Below are 18961 nucleotides of genomic sequence, written 5' to 3' on the forward strand. Positions count from 1 at the left end.
ACATTTTTAATCCTTAACCTAAATTATTAATACAATGTGGTAAATGACTGCATGCCTGTAACCAGGGCAGCCAACCAGATTGGAGCAGGTTAAAGGTCTAGTAAAGCTGTTCAGGAAGATAAATTGGTAAGCCTAATATAAATGTAAATGTTTTAAGAGGTGATTTACAGGAGGTGATGCAGGAGAATTGCTTGAACTCGGGAGGCAGAGGTTGCAGTGAGCTAAGAGTGGGCCACTGCACTCCATCCTGGGCAACAGAGTGAGACTCTGTCTCAAGAAAATAAAAAGAGAAGTGATTTGGACAACTGACAGCAAGTTTAGGATAGCTAGAAAGCTGAGCAAAGGAGAAAAAAAACCTAAAAAATTGTGCAGCAAAGAATATCTAGTCATATTTTATGGCTCAACTCTGAATAGCACGCTAATCTAACCAAAATTAAGGTACAGCTACACTCAAAGGATACAGTGTGTGAGTATATATTGTGGGGGATAGAGAGGTAGGAGAGCTAAATTCTACTCTCCATAATAGAAGTCAGTGGATAACACCTAAAACTGGGAAGTCAAGATTTGGTAACACAGTGTGTTACTTAATAAGATAGAGGTGAATCAAAAGAATCAGCTAAAAGAATTAAAAGTGGGGGCCTCTGGATAAAGGAAATGAGGGAGAGGGCTGCTATTTGCCTTAAAAAACTTGTGCATCTAGTTGAGTCTCTTAACTATGAAAAATCAAAACCTAAAGAAAACAAAAAGATTATCCCTTGCATTTGAATACTGTTTAGTCAGTGTATATCAATTTTTTTTTTTTTGCTGGATCACTGCACTCAGAGATAACCACATTTTGCTTGCAGCGCTGTAAAAGTTTACCACTCAGATTTGTCAGCCTGGCATGGTGGCTCACACCTGTAATCCCAGCACTTTGAGAGGCCAAGGTGGGAGGATTGCTTGAGGCTGAAAGTTTGAGACCAGCCTGGGCAACATGATGAAACTCCATCTCTACTAAAAACACAAAAATTGACCAGGCTTGGTGCCATGCACCTGTGGTCTTATCTGCTTGGGAGGTTGAGTGGGGAGGATCGTTTGAGCCCGGGAGGTTAAGGCTTCAGTGAGTGATTGCACCCTTGCACTCCAACCCAGGCAACAAAGTGAGAACCTGTGTCTAAAAAACAAAAAAACAAACAAAAAAATCCACCAGATGTGTCATTCAACTCCTGGCAGAGAGAAACTAAGAGTTAAACTAATTGTGCTCCCTCCTCTCCTCATGGGTGAAAACATCTGAAATGGTTAATAATCCTAATCTAATATTAAGGTCTCTTTGTCTAGCCTCTTTTTGTTTTTTTGATGGTCAGTTTTGCCATGACAGTGTATTTATACACCCAGTGTGTATTCACTTTTATTCTGTATGAAATCAAAGAAGAAGTTTTATATTTGAAGGTGCTATCTTATATATAGCCCCTGATTTGTTTTATAAAAAGAATAAGATTATAATTCAAATGTAGAGAGATAATTTATAGATAATTTGTTCTTTATTAGAAAATGAAATCTGAAAACTACTTCTGTATGTTATTCTTAGAGGCCTGTTTTCTTGAAGAGTTAAACATGTAGTATACTAGAGTATTCAGAATATCACCTTTTTAACCTCTACTAAATTTGGCAAAAAATTCATCAAATCCTGTTTGAGTACTTACTGTGTGTAAAGTCTTACATACATGCTCCAGAAGTTAGAATAGTCCAGACAGGAGCTTACGATGGGGTAGAAATGGACATATATAAATATAGAAATAATATAAGTCAATACATGAAAGTAACATTAGAAAAATACTTAGTGCTAAAGGGATTTTAAAGAGGAAAGAGATTAAGCACATTCAGTTTTTTCTTAATACAGTCTGCATTGAGTCTTCGGCCTTAGGATATCAGAATTATGGTAACTTCCATTATCATTATAAAAGTAAAACATGTACATTATATAGGAAATTTAAGAAATTCAAAGTATGAAGAAAGTATCCATAATTCCACCACTCATAATCATCTCACATTTTTGTTCCATCCTTCAAATTTCCTTTAAACAAAATTGAGATTATACATAATGTATACTACTTTAAAACTTGTTCTTTTCATTTAACTTGTATAGGATGAACATAAGTCTTCAAAAACATTGTATTTAGCCAGTTCTCTATTATTGGGCTAAGGTGCAATTTTTTTTTAAATTGCTCTTATTGTAGGACTCTGTGTTCTTTGGTCAACCTTTATTTATTTTTGAGACTCTCGCCCAGGCGGGAGTGTGATGGTGTGATTACAGCTCACTGCAGCCTCAACCTGCCAGGCTCAAACAATCCTCCCACCTCAGCCTCCCGAATAACTAGGCCTATAGGCACATGCCACCACACCTGTATTTTGTTTTTCATTTTTTCTGTAGACACGACATCTCACTATGTTACCCAGGCTGGTCTTGAGCTTCTAGGCTCAAGCAGTCCTCCCTGATCGACCTTCCAAAGTGCTGGGAGGCCCAGCCACAACTTTTAGAAGCTGACTTGTTGGGACATTTTTAAGGGAGCCAGGGTTTATATTCTTAATGACTTTAACCTTTTGTTGAAGGATATATACTTACTAGTTAATAGTATTCATCTACATTTATTGAATAGATCTTTTGCTGTTTTTTCTTCATGCCTTTGAGTGTACTTGGACTTATTAGTGAGGATGTATAGTTCTTTGTTTTGCTAAAACATTTAAATCATTAGCCAGGCATGGTGGTGTGTGCCTTTCTATAGTCCTAGCTACTCAGGAGGCTGAGGCGGGAGGATTGCTTGCGTCCAGGAGTTTGAGGCTGTATGAGCTATGATTGTGCTGCTGTACTCCAGCCCAGACAACAGAATGAGACCATGTCTGTTAAAAAAAAAAAAAAAATTTTAACTCTTTTTCTTTCCATGATTATTACTTGAAGCTTAGTGTATGTACCTGTTTTTTATTCTTACTCTTAAACTTTTTTTTTTTTTTTTGAGACGGAGTGTCGCTCTTATCACCCAGGCTGGAGTGTGGTGGCGCAGTCTCAGCTCACTGCAACCTCTGACTCCCGGGTTCAAGCAGTTCTCCTGCCTCAGCCTCCCAGGTAGCTGGGATGACAGGTGTGAGCCACCACACCCAGCTAATTTTTGTATTTTTAGTAGAGACGGGGTTTCACCATGTTGGCCAGGCTGGTCTTCTCCTGACCTCAGGTGATCCACCTTCCTCGGGCTCCCAAAGTGCTGGTTTACAGGCGTGAGTCACCACGCCCAGCCTTAAATGTTTCTAATAATTTTTAGGTATGCATTGAAATGTTTTTTAAATGGCATTTCTTTTTTTGTAAAGTAGCCTTTACCTGCAGATTTAATTTCTGTATTTTTCAGGGTTACTTTGAAAGTTGCAACATACACAGAAATAGGATAGCAGGCTTTGAAGTAAAAGCCTATGCTAACCCCACAGTGGTTCGATGTGAAATTCACCATGGACAGACTGGAGGAATATATGTCCATGAAAAAGGAAGAGGACAATTCATAGAGAATAAAATCTATGCAAACAACTTTGCAGGTGTATGGATTACCTCAAATAGCGACCCAACAATAAGGTATTTACATATAATTATGGGTGAAAATTACTTTTTCACTTCAAGGTTTGTCTTAAAAGTCAAGATACTGAGCTTTAACTCTTGAAAGTTTTTGTTAGACATCTGACTACTATAAAATAGATTTTCCTAGTAAAAGTCTGTGCATCTGAATGAGCCATAGCTATTGCAGATTTATTTTTTAGTGTTTTTTGTTTTTGCTTTTGTTTTAGTGATATAAGCCATATGTGATATTATTTTATGAAAAATGCAAATGCTGTGATTTTTATTTTAAATTCATCAAACTGCATTATAGATGAATAAATAGGGCTATTACCTCCCCATGGAGCTTGAAGGACTTTATCTTTTTTTCTGATAGTTAGCAAATAGAATAACTCAGGAAAAATATCTCAAAGATTCTTGGCCAAAAAGACTAAAATTATCAAAAAGTCAAAAATGCAAGCTGTCATTTTCCCTTAATAAGCCAGAATTGTAGAACCAGAGCTATTATAATTTAATCAAACACTATGAATTATTTTTGTCAAATTTTATTTTCCACTGGCTTTATGGAAGTTAGATTTTGGGATTTCCATTTTGTTAATATTCATCAAATGTTTCTAGATCAGCTAAAAAATTATTTTGAATGTATTAGCTGTTTTGAGGGGAATTTTTAAGAATGCCACATACGTTCTTTCAAATAGTAGTTTGACTTTTCCAAAGTCTTAGGCCTTAGAAATAACTAAGAAATTGAGGCCTTAGAAGTTGTATAATTTGTTATATGACCATGAGGGGCCTTTACAATTATATAAAACAAGTAAGTTTGGCTGAATAGATGTCTTCTTTTTTATTATTTCACATAATTATAGGGGAAATTCTATATTTAATGGAAATCAAGGAGGAGTTTACATCTTTGGTGATGGACGAGGCCTTATTGAAGGAAATGACATTTATGGTAAGCGTATGGTTTTGTTCTATAAAACTTAGATTGGTATGTCTTCTTGATATTAGCAAAATGATGGAACATTTTGAAACTACCCAAGTGGAAGCACTGATCCAGCTTCTTTAATTTTTTTTTTTTTTTTTAAAGAGATGAGGTCTTACTCTCTTGTGCAGACTGGAGCACAGTAGCACAAACGTGGCTCACAGCAGCCTCAGACTTCTGGGCTCAAAGCGACCTTCCTGCCTCAGCCTCCCTGGTAGCTAGGACTATAGGCATGTGCTACCAAGCCCCACTCATTTATTTGTGGAGGCCGGGTCTTGCCATGTTGCCTGGGCTGGTCTTGAACTCCCGGCCTCAGGTGATCTTCCCGCCTTGATCTCCCAAAATTCTGGGATTGCAGGTGTGAGTCTCATGCACTGCCATTTATTTATTTATTTATTTATGTTGTTGTTGTTGTTGAGACAGAATCTCACTCTGTTGCCTAGGCTGGAGTGCAGCAATGCAATCTTGGCTCACGGCAACCTCTGCCTCCCAAGTTCAAGCGATTCTCATGCCTCAGCCTCCAGAGTAGCTGGGATTACAGGTGCATGCTACCATGCCCGGCTCAATTTTGCCTTTTTAATAGAGATGGGTTTTGCCATGTTGACCAGGCTGGTCTCGAACTCCTGGCCTCAAGTGATCTGCCTGTTTCAGCGTCAGCCTCCCAGATTGCTGGGATTACAGGTATAAGCCACCACGCCCAGCCTAAATTCTTAATAAAGATTATTCTGTGATATTTATTCACAGGCACTATGCCAGATACCAGGGATGAAAATATAAATTAGACCTTAGTCCCAAGGTGTATCTGCAGTTTCCATAGTTTCACTCTGTTGTTTAATAGTTAATAAATTATTTCTGTGGTAGTTTAATATACTTTGTACTAATTAAAGAAAGAAAATGTGTATTCCTCTTTAAAGTTTTAGGAACATTAAATCAGCAAACAATCAGTAGATATCTGTGTGTCTGACACCAATATGTGCCTGGGCTTTCGCTTCTGGTAACAGTAACCTGGTTAATATTTACATAAAGCTTTACTAAGTGTCAGGCGCTCTGCTGAGCATCTTAAACTGAGTTAACTCATATATTCACATCAACACTGTGAGGTAGATACCATTAAATATTGATCATGATACAGAGGCACAAAGATACTTACTGATCAGTATACAGAGGCACAAAGAGGTTAAATTACTTATTCAGGATCACACAGGAAGTAGAATTCCTGAGATTCGAAATGTGTCAGCTCGGCTCCAGAGTCTCCACTATGCTATACTGCCTGCAGCTCTCTGCATTATTTACACTACTAGTTCTCTTAATATTGTCTTGTAATGGTCACTAAAATCCTAGTGTAAGAATTTTAACCACTACCTAATGTAAAACCCTTACTGTATTCCCCAGGCTCACAAATGTTGACATTGTAACTTTTATTTTTAAATAGGCAATGCATTAGCAGGAATACAAATTAGGACAAACAGTTGTCCAATTGTTCGGCATAACAAAATTCATGATGGCCAGCATGGTGGGATTTATGTGGTAAGTTAATGTATATGGTTCTATAAACTCATGCATCAAAACCAGGGAGATAAAGGGTTTCTCTTTAAGCTTTTAGATAGGCCATATTCAACTTTTGAAGTATGAATTCATGACTGTCATTAATGTTAAACGGTAAATAACATTCTTGTTCTCCCTGCCAGTATCTTAATGACTTCTGATTTTATAGTTCGTGTTGAATTATGTAAAATTTAATCAGCAGCTGACTAAATTTAGGCATAAGAGATACACCTTTTTATTAAAGTCTGTATTATTGGCAATATGGGATAACCTCAGCAGCAATTCATTTGCAGTCTATTATATTTGTTACACCAGAATTTTACGAGTATGACTACTGTATGAGTCTCTGAAGTTCTGCCACTTTTTTCATTTAAATTTATGTTAAAATGTAATTAACTTTCAGAATTTTGAAACCTGTGTATTAATCATCTTTGCTCATGGTATCTAAACTTTTGCAAGTGATTCAAGTAAGAAAATGTAGGAAATTTCAAAAAGGTCCTTATGTTATGCAAGGCATGACTTTTAATTTTCATTTACGGTTATAGAGATGCACATGTCCTCAATTATTTGCTAAAAGTAAAAATTTTGTGAATATGAAGCCATATAATTTTGAATTGATTTCACCAGAAATATGTTTGAAGTAACTGTTTATTACTAAATGAGAGGTCGTTAGTTACACATCCTAGGGTGAATTTATTTTGCTAAAGAAAATTGAGCCGGGCGCGGTGGCTCAAGCCTGTAATCCCAGCACTTTGGGAGGCCGAGACGGGCGGATCACGAGGTCAGGAGATCGAGACCATCCTGGCTAACACGGTGAAACCCCGTCTCTACTAAAAAATACAAAAAACTAGCCGGGCGAGGTGGCGGGCGCCTGTAGTCCCAGCTACTCGGGAGGCTGAGGCAGGAGAATGGCGTGAACCCGGGAGGCAGAGCTTGCAGTGAGCCGAGATCGCGCCACTGCACTCCAGCCTGGGTGACAGAGCCAGACTCCGTCTCAAAAAAAAAAAAAAAAAAAAGAAAATTGAATGCTGCTACTGCTCTTACTGTGATATTAAAAGTATAAAACCACTTAAAGCACAGTATAAAATTTTTGAAAGCTTAAAACTCAGGTAGAGGCTACATAAAAAGAATGTTGGCCGGGCACGGTGGCTCACACCCACCACTTTGGGAGGCTGAGGCGGGTGGATCACGAGGTCAGGAGTTCAAGACCACCCTGGCCAAGATGGTGAAACACCGGCTCTACTAAAAATACAAAAATTAGCTGGGCGTGGTGGCAGGCGCCTGTAATCCTAGCTACTCAGGAGGCTGAGGCAGAGAATTGCTTGAACCCGGGAGGCGAAGGTTGCAGTGAGCCAAGATCGCGCCACTGCACTCCAGCCTGGGCGACAGAGCGAGACTCCCTCTCAAAAAAAAAAAAAAAGAATGTTGCCATTACCTCCTTACTCAGATGAAAAAACAAAAATGGAAATTTTTTTAACTGTCTATAAAGGGGGTAACAGGCTATAAACACCTTGCTTATAGAAGATATGTATTATAACCAGTGTAACTTTTATTTAGCATGAAAAGGGACAAGGAGTAATAGAAGAGAATGAAGTTTATAGTAACACTCTGGCTGGAGTCTGGGTGACAACTGGCAGCACTCCAGTACTGAGAAGAAACCGGATACATAGTGGCAAGCAGGTAGGATTAGCCTGGGCTCTTGGATGGGAAATATATTGTTTTGTAAATAATTGTCCCTTGAAAAAGCTTTTTTTTTTTTTTTAATTTTAGGTTGGTGTTTATTTTTATGACAATGGACACGGAGTGCTAGAAGACAATGATATCTATAATCACATGTATTCAGGGGTTCAGATAAGGTAAATGTTTTCACATTTGGCTTTCTTTTGGGAGGGAATTAGGAGTATGTAGGGTGTGAGAAAAAATTTGCTTATTGTTTAATGCCCAATCTTTATCCCCCTGTTTTTTATATATATATATATTCACATTCTTAAAATAATCTTGACTTAAATTGTCAGAATGTAGCTTTCCTTGGTCTAGGTGAGGACAGAAGCCAGTGGTACATGGGCCATAAGAGCTCACTTGCACCGTTCCGCTTTCCACTGTAAGAGTCACATCAGCTGCCAATATAATCCTTCATACTTCGAGAGTGGAAGTCTGTATTAACATACTTGTGCATTATGCCTGGCATATCATTGGCACTCAATAAACTGAAGCTTCTGATTTATGGTATTTCTTTAAAATTAATAGTTTTTGATAAGCTTCTAATATTTTAAGTTTTTGGAACTCTAACAGTCCTAATGATCATATACTGGCATACCTCTGTTTATTACACTTTACAGTTTATTGTGCTTCACAGATACTGTGTTTGGTTTTTTTTGTTTTGTTTTGTTTTGTTTTGTTACAAATTGAAGGTTTGTGGCAACCCTGTGTTGAGCAGATCTCTCAGTGACATTTTTTTCCAGCAGCATATCTGCTCCCTCTCTGTCTCATTTTTATAATTCTTAGAGTACTTCAGATTTTTTCATTATCATTATATGTCTATGGTGATTTCTGATCAGTGATTCAGTGATTTTTTTTTTTTTTTTTTTTTGAGATTGAGTTTCACTCTTGTTGCTCAGGCTTGGAGTGCAATGGCACGATCTCAGCTTACCGCAACCTCCACCTCCTGGGTTCAAGTGATTCTCCTTCTCCTGCCTCAGCCTTCCAAGTGGCTTGGATTACAGGCATGCGCCACCATGCCCGGTTGACTTTGTATTTTTAGTAGAGACAGGGTTTCCACATTGGTCAGGCTGATCTCAAACTCCCGACCTCAGGTGATTCGCCCGCCTCGGCCTCCCAAAGTGCTGGGATCACAGGTGTGAGCCATCGCACCCACCCTGATCAGTGATCTTTGATGTTACTATTGTGATTGTTTTGGGATGCCGTTAACTGAGCCCAGGACAACAAACTTAATCTGTAAATGTTGTGTGTGTTCTGACTGTTCCACCAAGCAGCCATTCCTGTCTCTGTCCCTCTCCTCAGGCTTCCCTATTGCCTTGAGACACAACAGTATCGAAATTAGGCCAATTAGTAATCCTAAAATGGCCTCTATAAGTGTTGAAGTGAAAGGAAGAGTTGCATATCTCTCTCTTTAAATCAAAAGCTAGAAATGATTACGGTTAGTGAGGAAAGTATGTCAAAAGCCTGAATAGGCCAAAAGCTAGGCCTCTTGTCCAGTTAGCTAAGTTGTGAATGCAAAGGAAAAGTCCTAGAAAAAAATTAAAAATGCTATTCCAGCCGGGCGCGGTGGCTCACGCCTGTAATCCCAGCACTTTGGGAGGCCGAGGCGGGCGGATCACAAGGTCAGGAGATCGAGACCACGGTGAAACCCCGTCTCTACTAAAAATACAAAAAATTAGCCGGGCGCGGTTGTGGGCGCCTGTAGTCCCAGCTACTCGGGAGGCTGAGGCAGGAGAATGGCGTAAACCCGGGAGGCGGAGCTTGCAGTGAGCCGAGATCGCGCCACTGCACTCCAGCCTGGGCGACAGAGCGAGACTCCTTCTCAAAAAAAAAAAAAAAAAAATGCTATTCCAGTAAACACACGAATGATAAGAAAGCAAAGCAAAACAACCTTATTGGCTTAGTTTCTCAGGGTTCAAAGCAAAATAATAAAACAACAAAAAAATTGACTTATGCTGATATGGAGAATGTTTTAGTGATCTGGATAGAAGATCAAACCAGCCACAATATTCCCTTAAGCCAATTCCTAATACAGAGCAAGGCCCCAACTCTCTTCAGTTCTACGAAGGCTGAAAGAAGTGAAGAAGCTGCAGAAGAAAAGTTTTAAGCTAGCAGAGGTTGATTCGTGAGGTTTAAGAAAAAAAACTAAGTGCAAGGTGAAGCAGCAAATGCTGAGATAGAAGCTACAGAAAGTTATCCCAGAAGATATAGCTAAGATCATTGTTGAAGGTGGCTACACTAAACAGATTTCAGTGTAAACTCAATAGCTTTATATTGGAAGAAGAAACATCCAGGACGTTCATAGCTAGAGGGGAGAAGTCAATGCCTGACTTCAAAGGGCACGCCGATCTCTTGTTAAGGATTGGTTCAGCTGATGACTTTAAGTTGCCAGTAGTGCTCATTTACCATTCTGAAAACCCTAGGGCCCTTAAGAATGATGCTAAATCGACTCTGCCTGTGCTCTATAAAGGGAACAACAAATCATGGATGATAGCACATGAATTTACAGTACAGTTTACTGAATATGTTAAGTCCACAAAACATATCATAAAGGAAACAACAAATCATGGATGATAGCACATGAATTTACAGTACAGTTTACTGAATATGTTAAGTCCACAAAACATATCATAAAGGAAACAACAAATCATGGATGATAGCACATGAATTTACAGTACAGTTTACTGAATATGTTAAGTCCACTATTGAGACCTAGTGCTCAGAAAAAAATACTTCAAAATATTACTGCTCATTGACAATGCACCCAGTAACCCAAGAATTCTGATGCAGATGTACAAGGAGATTAGATTAATGTCATTTTCATGCCTGCTAATACAGCATCCATCCCACAGTCCATGGATCAAGGAGTAATTTCAATTTTTAAGTCTTTTTATATAAGAAATTATTTTTAGAAAGCAGTAGTTGCCATAAATAGTGATTCCTCTGATGAATCTGGGCAAAGTAAATTGAAAACCTCTGGATTCACCATTCCAGATTTCATTAAGAACATTCATGATTCCTGGGAGGAGATCTGAAAAAGTGCTGTAATCCAAGCATTTTGGGAGGCTGAGGTGGAAGGATCACCTGAGGCCAGGAGTTCAAGACCAGCCTGCACAACATAGTGAAACCCTGTCTCTGTAAAAGATAGAAAAAATTAGCTAGGCATGATGGCATGCACCTGTGGTCCCAGCTACCCAGAAGGCTGAGGTGGGAGGATTGCTTGAGCCCAGGAAGTCGAGGCTGCAGTGAGCTATGATCATACCACTGTGCTTCAGCCTGGATGACTGAGTGAGACCCTGTCTCAAAAAAAAAAAAAAAAAAAAAAAAAAAATTCCAGTTATGCCCTGAGCTAAATGTTGAGCTTTTCTGCCCAGAAAGGGCTAAGTTCTAGTACTGGCAGGGGTGCAACCCAAGGGGTGGCCAGGGTTCTCACCACCCCTGGCCATGGGGCAGGCTGGTCTAGACAGCAGGGGGATGTTTTCAGGGCTGAAGTTTCCCCCCCACCTAGTCCTGAACACATCGGGTGCTGGAGCACCTGTGTTCCCATGAGGCCAGCATGGGCCATGCATGACTTCAAAAGGTCCTCGAGGCTCGACTAAGTGCGCCAGTTTCATTCTGAACATGCTGCTCTAAAACACATCCCTGCTGAGCCACAGGAGGATCAGATATTGTGAGCTTCTGGCCTGTTGATGCTCAAGAGCTGGGGCGTGCAGGGAAAACTCCAGAACTTCTAACTCTTGCTAACCTTAATCTGGGATTCTTAACGCCCTCAGCTGAAGAACTCGATGAATTTCAGCTTTGAAGAGGTTCTTCTAACACTTGGCCAATTTCAGCCAGGCTTTGCTAAAGTTCTCTGAAATTGGGGGACTGAAAGCCAGTTACTTGGATCACAAGTTACCTGTGAAATCTGCAAGGACCTGCTGTCAGGGCTCATTAAACCCCGAAGTATGGCACCTTGGCATACAGACTACTCTGACCCAGAGGAGACTGGAAGGCCTCAGAAGCCAGGTCTTTGTCCTTCCCTCCTGGTTCCTGCCCCCTTTTCTCCCCCAAATTGAGTCCCAGAAGCCAGAATTCTTTTTCCCCAAAGCAGGTCTTAGAAACTAGAATTCTTTTCTCTCAAAGCCAGCCATAAAACCTAGCAAGGTCACTCTTTCCTTTCTCCCTGGAAGATCCTCATTCCCAAGGGGGTCCTGCCCCATACCCAGGGGAAGGGGAATTGTACAGAGTGACTTTGCTGGGTTTCCCCACTCCATCCATCACCGTTAGGCCAGATCCTTTGTGTCCAGTCACATTTCTGCATGGCTGTTCATTCATCAAACCTAAATATAAAAATAAAGGTTTTCATGGCCAGGACAAAAATAATAATAATAACAACATTAACAGGAGTTTGGAAGAAGTTGATTCCAACCCTCATGGGTGACTAGGGTAGTGTAAGACTTTGGTGGAGGAACTAATTCCAGGCGTGGTAGAAATTGCAAGAGAAGTAGCATTAGAAAATGGAACTTGAAGATGTGACTGAATTGCTGCAACCTCATGATAAAACTTGGACAGATGAGGAGTTGCTTCTTACGGATGAGCAAAGAGTGGTTTTTCTTGAGGTGGAGTCTGTTCCTGTTGAAGATGCTGTGAACATGGTTGAAATGACAACAAAGGATTTAGAATATTGCATAAGCCTGTTAATAAAGTAGTAGCAGGGTTGGCAAGGATTGACAATTTTGAAAGAAATTCTACTGTGAGCAAAATGCTATAACAACATTGCATGTAGGAATGCTACAGAGAAATCTTCCATGAAAGGAAATCAGTCTATGTGGCAAATTTGTCTTATTTTAAGAGATTGCCAATTGGTCAGGTGCAGTAGATCATGCCTGTAGTCCTAACACTTTGGGAGACTGAGGCAGGTGGATCACTTGAACCCAGGAGTTTGAGAACAGCCTGAGCAACATGGCAAAACCCATCTCTACAAAAAATACAAAAATTAACTGGGCATGGTGCCATGCACCTGTAGTCCCAGCTACTCGGGAGGCTTAGGCAGGAGGATTGCTTGAGCCCAAGAGTTCGAGGCTGCAGTGAGCTATGATCATGCCACTGCAACTCCAGCCTGGGTGACAGAGCAAGACCCCATCTCTTTTTTTTTTTTGGTAAACTCTCTGAAGACTCAGATTATTATTAGCATTTTTAGGAATAAAGTATTTTTAAGTTAGGGTATGTACTTTTTTTAATGAAATGCTATTGCATACTTAATAGACTACAATATAATGTAGACACACTAGGAAACCAAAAAATTTGTGCAACTCTCTTCATTGCCATACTCGCTTTATTATGGTGGTCTGGAACGGAACCTGCAATTATCTCCAAGGTATGCCTGTAATTCATTCCTTCATTTTACGTATGAGGGGAATATATAAGTCACTTAATATAACCCCATTTAGTTTACATGTTAGGAAACTCTATAATAATCTGTAGTAAATTATGTTCTGTGGGAAATACAGGATTAAGCAAAATTAAACCACTTTCTTCTTAGGGCATCTTGAAGGACTCTATTGCATAGTTAATTCTTACTATATGACTTACGTGGATTTCTCCACTGTTTACCTCACGTAACATGAGGATATGGGAGTAGAAGCTATTGAAATGATACTATTTTCTATTCTATTCACAGGACTGGAAGCAACCCCAAAATTAGACGCAACAAAATCTGGGGAGGACAGAATGGTGGAATTCTAGTTTATAATTCTGGTATGTTTTATCTGTCATCTTTTTCTCTGTGTTAATAGACTTTAGAAATACACTTTCTAGGCCGGGCACGGTGGCTCACGCCTGTAATCCCAGCACTTTGGGAGGCCGAGACGGGTGGATCACCTGAGGTCAGGAGTTTAAGATCAGCTTGGCCAACATGGTGAAACCCTATCTCTACTAAATATTACAAAAATTAGCTGGGCATGGTGGCACATGCCTGTATTCCCAGCTACTCGGGAGGCTGAGGCAGGAGAATCGCTTGAACCCCGGAAGGCGGAGGTTGCAGTGAGCCGAAATCGTGCCACTGCACTCAGCCTGGCAACAGAGTGAGACTCCCTCTCAAAAAAAAAAAAAAAAGAAAAAAAGAAATATGCCTTCTAGATAACCTACATTTTTGCATTTATAGGTCTAGGCTGTATAGAAGACAATGAAATATTTGACAATGCAATGGCTGGAGTCTGGATTAAGACAGATAGTAATCCTACACTAAGAAGAAATAAAATCCATGATGGAAGAGATGGTGGCATCTGTATATTTAATGGGGGTCGAGGTATTGTTGTTAATTTTGCATTAGTGAAAAATCCAATTTTCCATTATTCTTCCATATCTCTAATGATCAATGACATTGCTAACTAAGTTATAAATGAGTGAATCTCAAGTCTTTTTTGTTATCAAGTTGAGCTGGTTTAGGAGATAGTGCCTAGTGTTAAGAGACAAATGTTTACAATACTTTTCCTTTTGTAGACACTTTGAGTCTGCAGTTGTCAGTAAGCCTTTTTAAAGATAGAATTTGTTTACATTCTCTGGACCTTTTATTCAGAATAGTAATATGATTATAATAAACTTCAAAGTCAAGTTATAGAAATAGGTGTGAGAAATTAATTGATTTGTAAATATTTGAAAATGTCTTTAGTAAACGGGTATTGCTTTTGTAACTGCTTTCACCTGTGTTTGTTGGAGAATGGAATTAATGAAGCCAAGATGTGCCTGGTTTGGTATTCATAAAGGTCAACTCCCTTTGCATTAAGGCAAAAGTTCCATAGTGGCTGCCCCTTACAGAGGCATGCATACAGAGATTCACAGAGCTGCCGTAATGCAAATCTGTCACTGTTCCTGAAATGTCAGTAACCCAACATTTGTACCTATCTTACATAGAATAGCTAGTTATTACTCTAACATACCAAGATTTAATGAACAAAATTTAATACTACAACCAAGCAGTGATGATCCATTGACAGACTCTCCAGGAGCTTATAATCTAGTAATTCAGTAAAGTAACATAGATAGTTTTTACAAAATATAGTGAAGACACAATACAGAATGGTTTATTTGCAAGGTGTTGAGAAACGGTTCATGCAAGTCAAATCACTTTTGAGCTGTCTTGAAAAATGAGTAGATATTTACTGGTAAATGGGTGTGGGAGAGGTGAACAGACCATTCCAGATGTTATTTCACTTTTATTCTTTAAATACTGATTTAAAATCTCTGTACCAACCACTGTCATACAGATGCTAGAGATATAATGCTATATGAAACAGCACTACATCCATAAAATGTATAGTGTGATGGAGTGGAACACATTGTAAACAGAAGTCTAGAGGAAATTGAACACAAGGGAAGAGGTACTGAAAGTTGAGGCTAGAGAAGGGGCAAGGCCCAAATCATGAGGTTTTCTATATGCAGTAAGGAGTTTGGACTCCATTTTAGCAATAGCACTTGAGGTTGTAGTGAAAATAATCAAGATTAGAGACAGGGGCTTGGAATAACTCAGGCAATAAATAATGAGAGCCTAAACTAAAATGATAGCATAAGGGTATGAAAAGGTTGGGGGTGGTGGGACATGTTAATGATATTTAAAAGGACAGAACCAGCTGGGCACAGTGGCTCACACCTGTACTTCCAGCTGCTCCAGAGGCTAAGGTAGGAGTATCACTTGAGTCTGGAGTTGGAGACCAGCCTAGGCAATATAGCAAGACCCTATCTCTATAAAAAGGGTGGAACCAACAGGACTGGGTCATTGATTTAATATGGGGGTTGAAAGAAAAGTGAAATATGATGGATACTTGGGATTCTGATTTGGGTGACTACCTTTCACTGAGGTAAGTTATATAGGAGATGGTTTCTGGAAAACAGTAAGGTCAGTTTTTAAACATTGAATCCAAGGTTGTCTTCTGGAATATCCAAATTGGTTATGACCAGAATGTGATTAATTATACTAAGCTAAATGAATAGATAACAAGAATTAGCAACAGTGGCTGGGTGTAGTGGCTCATGCCTGTAATCCCAGCACTTTGGGGAGGCCCAGGTGGGTGGATCACTTGAGGTCAGGAGTTTGAGACCAGCCTGGCCAACATGGTGAAATCTAAAAATACCAAAAAAAAAAAAAAAATCGCCAGGTGTGGTGGCAGGTGCTTGTAATCCCAGCTACTTGGGAAGCTGAATCAGAATTGCTTGAACCCGGAGGCGGGGGTTGCAGTGAGCCAAGATCGCACCATGGCACTCCAGCCTGGGTGGCAGAGTGAGACTGTCTCAAAAATAAAAAAGCAACAGTGTGTTGTAATAGTTGCAAGATGTAAGATCACCCAAAGAGTATGCAGAGGGAAATGAGAGGGACAGAACCCAGAAATATTAATACCCAGAGAGTGAACAGAATGGACCCCAAGAAGTCCCTGAGTCAGATTTTTCCCACTCATCCAGGGGAAAGTTTAGGTCAGTAATGTGAAATACCAGAGGGGTCACATGTCTACAGAAATAAAACCATGTCTCACATTAAGACAAGTAGGAGGGATATTTTGAAAGGCAAGGTGATGTTAAACTTTATTCTGAAAGTAGTTTGTTAGAGAGAAAGGCAAGATAGGAGTTGTAGTTAACTGACTGGAACTATGCAGCAGATGAAACTGGAATAAAGGAAACTCATCAGGAAATGATTATAGTAATAAAGGCCAGAAATAAGGGCTTGCTTGCCTGAGCTAAAAACAGGATACAGAGGTTCTAGAAATATTTCAAAGGAATTAACTTTAATTCAGCAATACTCATTGAGAATCAACTGTGTACCTGGCACTGAAGATGAAGTGGTGAGTAAACTTAGACATGGTCCCTGCTATCATGGAGATGGCAGATTGGTCACAATGCTCTTACCTGTCATTTTAGCAATTTTGTTAGATCCTTAATACCTCTGATAATAAACTGTTTTTGGCTGAAAAAATAGCCCTGTGAATTTTACAATGCAGTTAAATAAGAAACTAAAAGCAAACCTAAATACCCCCAAAAACGCTAGTAGAGTCTGTTATATGCGTTAGCCTTAATCTAAGGAAATATTTTATTATAGGTCTCCTTGAAGAAAATGATATTTTCAGGAATGCTCAAGCAGGTGTTCTCATCAGCACTAATAGTCATCCAATCTTAAGGAAAAACAGAATATTTGATGGATTTGCTGCAGGTTTGTATTTTCTTTTCTTACCTGTGGCTTATATATAGTTCTGCAAAGTGTTTGATGTGGAGTATATTCATTGTTTTGCTTATTAACTAAAATGTGTAAAGCGTGCTGCTGAAGTGGCTGAATGCCTATTTATTCATTCACTTACGAGAGCACCCAATCAGGTTCTGGATTCTTCTACTATAAGCCAGACTCCTAAGAAATATTGCTGTTATTGCTTAGTCATGATTATGAAACATTTATTGGGATAGAATAAATGCAGGCTTGTATTACCACTAGGAATACAGATAAATTCAATTCTTCAGATGAATTTACCAATTTAAGTCTGCAACAGAAACACAGATGTTAAAATGGATGCAAATGAAATCCAAGTATCATGTATTTAAGACAGGCTAGTGCGAAATTGCGCTTTTGACCATAATCGATAAGTGAATGTTACTGTTGGTGGTTGAAATAAATATCTACATTTTATTCAGTAGACATTGAGGGTTAATGTACTTTTATAAAAGAACCAGTTTACATTTGCATGCTAATTTCAGGTTTTTAAGAAGCAGTATAAAGTGATGTATCTACTTGTTTGTAAATTTTACTTCAGGTATTGAAATTACAAATCACGCAACTGCAACACTAGAAGGCAATCAGATTTTTAACAACCGATTTGGAGGCTTATTTTTAGCATCTGGTGTTAATGTGACAATGAAAGGTATGTTGGAGTCTGTTATACCTATAAATATATGCAGTATGCCATGAAAGATATCAGAGGCCGTTTTATAACTTGATTCCTTATGTCACTCCCCAAGTTAGCAACAATTTAAGAGATTTTGAAAGAAAACAGAGCTTTGGTTCTAAATGGTTGAAGTATCTTATACAAGGAAAATTCTATTCTTAGCTGATTTCTTAAAATTCATTGGTTAGCTTCATTTAAAGCTCTTAAAAATAGTGGCTCTTCTGTTAGAATAATCCTGTAATCTTTAGTTTTTAAAATATTAACAGTCCTCTGGATTTTTACTTATTCTTTTTTATTACAGATAACAAAATAATGAACAATCAAGATGCCATAGAAAAGGCTGTTAGTAGAGGCCAATGTTTATATAAAATATCAAGTTATACCAGCTATCCCATGCATGATTTCTACAGGTAACTTAGAAATATATTGTGAGTCCTGAAAAGAGGAAGACTGATTTCCTTTTTAAATTAGCAGTGCCTAGCATTTTTGGCTATTTGCCAGTGTTGAGACTATAACTGAAAATTTTATAATCAATCTACTTAAATATCGTGTGTTTAAGACTGTAACTATGGTTAGGCGTGGTGGCTTATGCCCGTAATCCTAGCACTAAACCAGCCTGGGCAACATAGGGAGACCCTGTCTCTACAAAACAAAACAAAGACCATAACTGGAAAAACCTAATACTACAGTAACTGATGTCATGTAACTTACATTGTGTAACGTATTGTTTTCCTAGAAATTTCAGGGTAAAGATGTCAAGTGTTTGATATATCGCAATCACCATGACAGTTTTGACTCTTCACTCCTCCAAATTGATTCAGCCCAGAAAGATTTGAGAGGCTTTTAAAGTGGAAAGAACTGCCTTTATACAACTTACAAATCATCCCTCTTCCCTCAGAAGACAAAGACAGGAAAATCACTTATTCCATTAAAGTTCCTTTTCAGAATTAATCTGGGCTGGAGCCACAAAGAATTTTGTTTTGGTCCTCTTAAAGCCAAAGGTCATAGGGTAATATATAAACAGAATGGAATGTTGTTTTGCATTAATGACATGTTTGAGAAAAGTAATTTAAGCTTTTGCTTTTTAGATGTCATACTTGTAACACCACAGATCGAAATGCCATATGTGTGAACTGCATTAAGAAGTGCCATCAGGGACATGATGTAGAGTTTATTAGACATGATAGGTATGTAGCACACTTGCTTGCTATATTACCCAATTACTTTCCCCCTCACGTTTCT

At 38.9% G+C, this 18961-nt stretch overlaps 1 protein-coding gene across 5 annotated transcripts in view; it reads left to right on the forward strand.

Annotated features, from left to right (window-relative positions):
- Positions 1-18961, forward strand: part of FBXO11 (F-box protein 11) — a 102707-nt gene that overhangs the window by 82395 nt on the left and 1351 nt on the right. For all 5 annotated transcript variants that reach the window (XM_077958604.1, NM_001265781.2, XM_077958605.1 and 2 more), the window contains exons 12-22: positions 3378-3595; positions 4438-4523; positions 5986-6080; positions 7656-7778; positions 7869-7954; positions 13480-13556; positions 13963-14106; positions 16885-16995; positions 17588-17695; positions 18021-18129; positions 18808-18906. In XM_077958604.1, the coding sequence (XP_077814730.1) occupies positions 3378-3595; positions 4438-4523; positions 5986-6080; positions 7656-7778; positions 7869-7954; positions 13480-13556; positions 13963-14106; positions 16885-16995; positions 17588-17695; positions 18021-18129; positions 18808-18906 (1256 nt within the window). The remainder of the gene's footprint in view (positions 1-3377; positions 3596-4437; positions 4524-5985; positions 6081-7655; positions 7779-7868; positions 7955-13479; positions 13557-13962; positions 14107-16884; positions 16996-17587; positions 17696-18020; positions 18130-18807; positions 18907-18961) is intronic.

This window comes from Macaca mulatta, chromosome 13 (assembly GCF_049350105.2).
Source record: "Macaca mulatta isolate MMU2019108-1 chromosome 13, T2T-MMU8v2.0, whole genome shotgun sequence".
Taxonomy (NCBI): Eukaryota; Metazoa; Chordata; class Mammalia; order Primates; family Cercopithecidae; genus Macaca; species Macaca mulatta.